General features: G+C 47.8%; 1 protein-coding gene across 5 annotated transcripts in view; it reads right to left on the bottom strand.

The window, feature by feature from the left end:
• Positions 1-2,331: 2,331 nt before the first annotated feature.
• Positions 2,332-6,916, bottom strand: part of SLC20A2 (solute carrier family 20 member 2) — a 126,392-nt gene continuing 121,807 nt past the window's right edge. For all 5 annotated transcript variants that reach the window (XM_038747486.1, XM_038747487.1, XM_038747484.1 and 2 more), the window contains one exon: positions 2,332-3,900. In XM_038747486.1, coding sequence (XP_038603414.1) covers positions 3,736-3,900 — 165 coding nt within the window. In that variant the 3' untranslated portion in view covers positions 2,332-3,735. The remainder of the gene's footprint in view (positions 3,901-6,916) is intronic.

Raw genomic sequence — 6,916 nt, 5'->3', positions numbered from 1 at the left:
AACTGGGGCAGGATTCTGATCCAGTATTCCTTCCTGCTGCTCAGTACTTTGTCTAATTAGCCTTTAATAAATAACACCACCACTGCTTGTCGCGGGCGGGCAGGGAAATTGCGGAGTTGGAGACGGGGAAGAATCACAAATTTCTACGGTTTGTTTTCAAATGAAACTTACTTCTCAGATATTCTCTTCACTAGGATCTCGTCGCGGGCGGGCAGGGACATTGCAGAGTTGGAGACGGGGAGAATCACAAATTTCTACAGTTTGTTTTCAAATGAAACTTACTTCTCAGATATTTTCTTCACTAGGCTCTCGTCGCTGGCGGGCAGGGAAATTGCAGAGTTGGAGACGGGGGAGAATCACAGATTTCTACGGTTTGATTTGAAATGAAACTTACTTCTCAGATATTCTCTTCACTAGGATCTCGTCACTGGCGGGCAGGGAAATTGCAGAGATGGAGACGGGGGAGAATCACAGATTTCTACGGTTTGTTTTCAAATGAAACTTACTTCTCAGATATTTTCTTCACTAGGATCTCGTCGCTGGCGGGCAGGGACATTGCGGAGTTGGAGACGGGGGAGAATCACAGATTTCTACTGTTTGATTTGAAATGAAACTTACTTCTCAGATATTCTCTTCACTAGGATCTCCTCCTCTTCTAGCCTCAAAACGTACTGGAACTTGTGCGCTCTATTACGACTGAGAATAGGGAAAATTCTGTCCCCGTCTATTGCGCACATGCAGCCAGATCATCAATTGTATTTATTGAGCGCTAACTGTGTGCAGAGCACACAGTGTGCAGACCAGATGCTGGTCAACAGGAAGAAAGAGGAAGCAGAGCAATAAAGGGAAAAAAGCCACACACAGCACAGCACCAAATCCCGGGCCGTGGACATTAGGGAAAATACGTCCGTCGGTCGACTGGATTCAGCGCTTTCTGTGTGCAGAGCACTGCACTAAGCGCTTGGGAGAGCACAATACAACGAGAAATAGACACATTCGCTGCACACAATGATCCCCTCGAGGAGCTCACAGCCTAACAGGGCGAAGCGGGAACTGTGGAAAACTAGGACACATTAGCACAGAGGAAAAAGACTGACTGCGAGGGCCAAGGTGAAGAAGAGGGGACCCCCGCGGTCCCCATCCACGTCACCCACCCCCCAGGCCGCTCCTGAAGCGCTTAGTACAGTGCTTTATACACCGTAGGCGCTCAGTAAATAGGAATGAACGAATCAACGAAGCTGTCAGCACGACTCTAGAAATCTCCGACGCTCGCCTGGCAGGGGCAGATCTCTCCTGGTTGCCACGGCGGGGTTACCCCTGCCGATTTTTATTTTGTTAATATGTTTTGTTTCATCATCAATCGTATTTATTGAGCGCTTACTATGTGCAGAGCACTGTACTAAGCGCTTGGGAAGTACAAACCGGCAACATATAGAGACAGTCCCTACCCAACAGCGGGCTCACAGTCTAAAAGGGGGAGACAGAGAACAAAACCAAACATACTAACAAAATAAAATCAATAGGATAGATATGTACAAGTAAAATAAATAAACAGAGCAATAAATATGTACAACCATATATACATATATACAGGTGCTGTGGGGAAGGGAAGGAGGTAAGATGGGGGGATGGAGAGGGGGACGAGGGCGAGAGGAAGGAAGGGGCTCAGTCTGGGAAGGCCTCCTGGAGGAGGTGAGTTTCGTTCTCTGTCTCCCCCTTCTAGACTGCGAGCCCGCTGTTGGGTAGGGGCCGTCTCGATATGTTGCCGACTTGTACTTCCCAAGCGCTTAGCACAGTAAGCGCTCAATAAATACGACTGAATGAATGAATGAATGAATGAATGCTCCTGGGGCTCCCTCTCCTCAATTATCCCCACAGCGCTGCGCTCTGCCTCACCCCAACGCCTAGAGATTGGGGGATGATTTTCTCATCAGAAAAAGAACCACTTAACTGCGGGTGGAATCGCACCCCTGGTACTTTAGATCAACCTCTTGTTCGGTACAGTGCTCTGCACATAGTAAGCGCTCAATAAATACGATTGATGACGATGATGATGATGAATGGGGTTGAGAAATGTCCCACTGACAGTCCTGGCGCACCGTCTCTCTAAAGTAAATTGGGCCGCGTTAAGCTTTTCAAAAGTAACATTCATTCAATCGTATTCATTGAGCACTTAACTGGGTGCGGAGCACTGTACTAAGCGCTTGGAAAGTACAATTCGGCAACAGATACGGTCCCCACCCAACATCCTTCAGTAAATAGCTACCGACATTTTCAGTGGTTGGGAAAAGACGTCACGTAGCGTCTTAAATGATTTCCAAAAGGCAGGAGTCCAGGGGCCATTTTTTATTATAAATTTAGTATGACTGATTAATGAAAAAAAAAATCACAATGAAGTACCAATAAAATATCTGTCAGTATCAAAATTTTAGCAGCATTTCAATAGTATCAAGTTCCCAACATTAGCTAAACAAACTCTCCTTTACCAGAAAGTAAGAACATCCAGTGGAAGAAAGTTACGGGTAGTGATATCTTCAGAAACGGGGTCTCACTCATCTCGGCATCGGCTAGGCGGAGGAAAAACGGAGGCCTCGAATGTGGAATTCCCTGACATTCATCACAGGTCTTTTCATTTAAATTATCTCTTTTCTGAACGCCTTGCAAAAGAGATCTAAGGTTTTTGCATCGCGTGACACAAACCACTCCGTTACAAGCGGGGGCCCGGAATTTGCTTAATGGGGAAACGGTGGGGAAGAAGCAGCATTGACGCTTAAATCGGGTGGGAATACGCAGCTATATCCCCCTCCGCTACAACAATATACGGGGACAAGACCACGGCTGCGACCCCTGAACGAAAGGCGCAGCCACCCTGTTAAAAAATACTTCAGTTTCGTTAAAACGTAACCGGTTCCACCGCTCCTCAATTCAATTGATAGTGATTAGTGAAAAAAAACAAGGAGGGAGAAACACATTACAGTGTGAAAGCATAATACTGGCAAACCGCTTCTTTGGTTCCTTCTAAAACTTCCTTTTGCAAAATGCAGAAGGGATACGGGCTACCCCTTTCCTTATAAAGTTAGGGCTTTACGTATTTACAAGAGCCATTACCATATATTACGCACAATTAATACAGCTTATGAACAAACGATCTCGAGAAAGCACTTGTGAACTGTTTTCCAGTATTATTTCACCGTCGCACGGAGCTACGTGCCACTGCTTTCCAATCTGCGCTGTCCATCCCGCACCTCAACGGCCTTACAGTATGTATCGCATGGAAAAGAGCATTTCCCAGTCACACTTCCCTCGCAAACAGGTTGTAAAATTGCCAACCGAAATGGGCACGTACAACGGTTCACTGAACGTTTTCATTGTAGGCAACACTTCGCACCCCAATTGGAGTATGACGTCTGAAGTAGGACCCTATGCATACGGAATATATTTCCTATATAAGTAACTGCACCACGTGTTATGTCACCATTTCACCAATTTCACACGCATATTATTATGTACAGTAGTTTAAGTTAGATGCGGAGGTCAGAACTCTGGCTGAGCTGGGACAGTGCCGGAGGTAAAAAATCATCTGCGCTCGGGAGCACAGGGAGGCCCGTGGCTTGGAGAGAGCAGACGGGTACCAGTCTCCGTGTGTGGGAGGGTGGGTTTTGCGGGCACGCGTGTGACATATGCCACGCAATACTCACCCGTCAGGCCATCCCTTTCCTTCGAAAGGGAGCCAAATCACACGTAGGGCAGGACGCCGTACATCAGGAGGGCCATTACGGCGGCGCTGAATAAGCCAGCCACGGGGACGGTCACAAACCAGGCGACGAAGATGTTCCTGAAGAGATGCCAGTCGACGGCCTTCCGCGAACGGATCCAGCCCACCGCCACCACGGAGCCCACCTTCGGGAGGTCGAAAGACATTTCCATTAAAGGACGGGACGGGAAGGGATTTTTTTTTTACGATCAGGCCAGTTTGCTGATACCGCCGCCGAAGGCAGATTTCGGGACGCTGCCTTCTAAATTGGCTCCTCGGTACGGTTCCGATTCGATTCAGATCGGTCATGCACGGATTTCTTTTGGATCGTACGCCCGTTCCCGGGTAATTTCAGAGAGTTTCGTTTCTATTTTAAGGAAGTGGAATTTAAGTCTTGTAGCCATACAATGTAGCATTCAGAGGGGGTTGAGGGGGGATCATGAGAAAATATCCTTTGGCCATAATCACCTCTGCAATGAACATGGCAACAGTGTGCACACTTCTCTCACGCTTTCATCTGGTTAGTCGATTTCCTGAACTAAAATAGAGAACAAGTTACAACCTGGTCAGTTCTCTAATGCGGAGGTTAAGTTCTTGAAGAACCTTGTGTTGAAGTGTTCGGCTTGAAGAACCTCTTGTTAAAATATTCAATTAAGTAGGTCCAACCACGCGACCCATTAAATTGGAAGCTCCCTAAGGATAAGGATTGCTTCTTTAGTGCTCTGATATGTCCCCTAAAGGCCTGGCACGGGCTGAGTGAAAAAAGTATTCTTTTTTAATGATCTTTGTTAAGCGCTTACAACCTGCCAGGCACTGTACTAAGTGCTGGGGTGGATACAGGCTGATCAGGTTGGGACACGGTCCCTGTCCCACATGGGGCTTCCCGTCTTAATCCCCATTTTACAGGTGAGGGAACTGAGACTCAGAGAAGTTAAGTGACTTAGTATGTTTGGTTTTGTTCTCTGTCTCCCCCTTTTAGACTGTGAGCCCACTGTTGGGTAGGGACTGTCTCCATATGTTGCCAATTTGTACTTCCCAAGCACTTAGTCCAGTGCTCTGCACATAGTAAGCGCTCAATAAATACGATTGATGATGATGATGATGATGATGACTAGCCCGAGGGCACACAGCAAACAAATGGATTAGGATCCAGGTCCTTCCGGCTCCCGGGCCACGCCGCTTTTTATTTCTCTTGAATCTACCACTTTCAAACGTTACTGAGGGCCCCTTCATCCTGGTGCTGTCGGACTGGGTGACCAACAATTTAGCGTTTGTCCCATCCGAAACCTTCAGGGCTCTGTTGACTTCAATCCCGTCTCCCGCTGCCTTTGTCAACCTGACGCTTTTGAAAGCCAATTTTTGGGAACAAGACGCTAATCGGTTACTGTTTTAATGCACCAGGACCGTGCTCCCTCCTAATTCACAAGGCGGGCCGCTGCCCCCGGGGAGTCAGCCTTAGCAACACCAGAGAAACAATCTCTTCACTTTGTTTTCCGGCAACGCTAACATTAGCCCTGACTTCATCCCACCTGCTCACATATTTTATCCCACATGCTCGCAGCTCTCTTTCCGATGGGGAGTTTCCCACTGGTCTCCAGGGAGCCGAGCAGGCGGGAGGAATATGTGGGCGAGGAGAATCAGGGCTTTTACGTGACTGGAGATTGTGGGGTGGAAATCGAAGGTTCTGATTTACGGGGGCCTTGAAAGGCAGAATCGGCGACAACCTCCCATGTAATCAATCAATCAATCAATCAATCGTATTTATTGAGCGCTTACTATGTGCAGAGCACTGTACTAAGCGCTTGTATGTAATCCAGCTCTAAGGAGCACGGCATTCTCCGCGGATAATTTGGTTTGGTCGGATTTCTCCCGAAAAAAGGTAAACGTCCCTAATCGTGCCAATGCTGACTCCTTTCTCCCTTAATAGCCCACCCATATCCCAACTGGTGCTCTTCCGCTGGCACGAGAGAAGCGGCGGAAAGACCGCAGGACCGGCGGGAGGCAGAAGAGCTGAGTTCTAATCTGGCCCACACCAAACGCCTTCTGTGGATGACCTCGGGCGAGTCACTTAACTTTTCTGTGCCTCAGTTTCCTAATCTGTAGAATGTGGATGAAATGCCTGTTCACCCTCCCCCTTGGACTGGGAGCCCAGTGTGGGATAAGGACTATGTCTCACCTGATTATCCTGTATCTACCCAAGCGCTTATCTCAGAGATTGGCATACAATAAACACTGAAATAACCTAACTGTTAAGAATAATAATAATAATGGCATTTATTAAGCACTTACTATGTGCAAGGCACTGTTCTAAGCGCTGGGGAGCTTACAAGGCGATCAGGTTGTCCCTCGGGGGGCTCACAGTCTTAATCCCCATTTAACAGATGAGGTAACTGAGGCCCAGAGAAGTTAAGTGACTTGCCCAAAGTCACACAGCGGACAAGTGGCGGAGCCAGGATTTGAACCCATGACCTCTGACTCCAAAGCCCAGGCTCTTTCCACCGAGCCACGCTGCTTCTCTGTTAACACTATGAACCAGCTATTTCAAGGTCACGGAGCTTCTGCCTGCTCCTTTTGTACTATTTTTTATGGTATTTGTTAAGCGCTTACTATGTGCCAGGCACTGTACTAAGTGTTGGTGTAGGTATAAGCCAATCAGGTTGGACATAGCCCCTGCCTAGGCCTCATAGTCTCACAGTCTTAATCCCTATTTTACAGATGAGGTAACTGAGGCACGGAGAAACTGAGTGACTTTCCCAGGGTGACACAGCCAAGTGGGAGAGCAGGGATTAGAACCCAGGTCCTTCCGGCTCCCAGGCCATGCTCCATCCACTAGGCCACGCTGCATCTACCCCAGCACTGAGTACGGTGCTTGACACACAGTAAGCGCTTAATAGATATCATAATTATTCGTTATCAGAAGTTAAAAAACCCCCCACTGATTGGCAAAGGAAAGGGAGAATGAAGAGAGGTAAAAAGAGCAACAAAGTGGAGGGATTGGAATGAAAGGAGATCAAGAGGGGCAAAGAGGAAACTACTTACATCACTGCCCGAGGAAAACCCACCCCTTCCTCGCCATCCAAACTGCTACCACGTTAATCCAACCAATTATCCCCTCCCGCCCGGATTACTATATCAGCTTCCTTGCCGGCCTCTCTGCCTCCT

This window comes from Tachyglossus aculeatus, chromosome 5, assembly GCF_015852505.1.
Source record: "Tachyglossus aculeatus isolate mTacAcu1 chromosome 5, mTacAcu1.pri, whole genome shotgun sequence".
NCBI classification, from domain to species: domain Eukaryota; kingdom Metazoa; phylum Chordata; class Mammalia; order Monotremata; family Tachyglossidae; genus Tachyglossus; species Tachyglossus aculeatus.
Note: the sequence above shows the minus strand (reverse complement) of the source record. Positions and strands in the feature narration are given on the sequence as shown.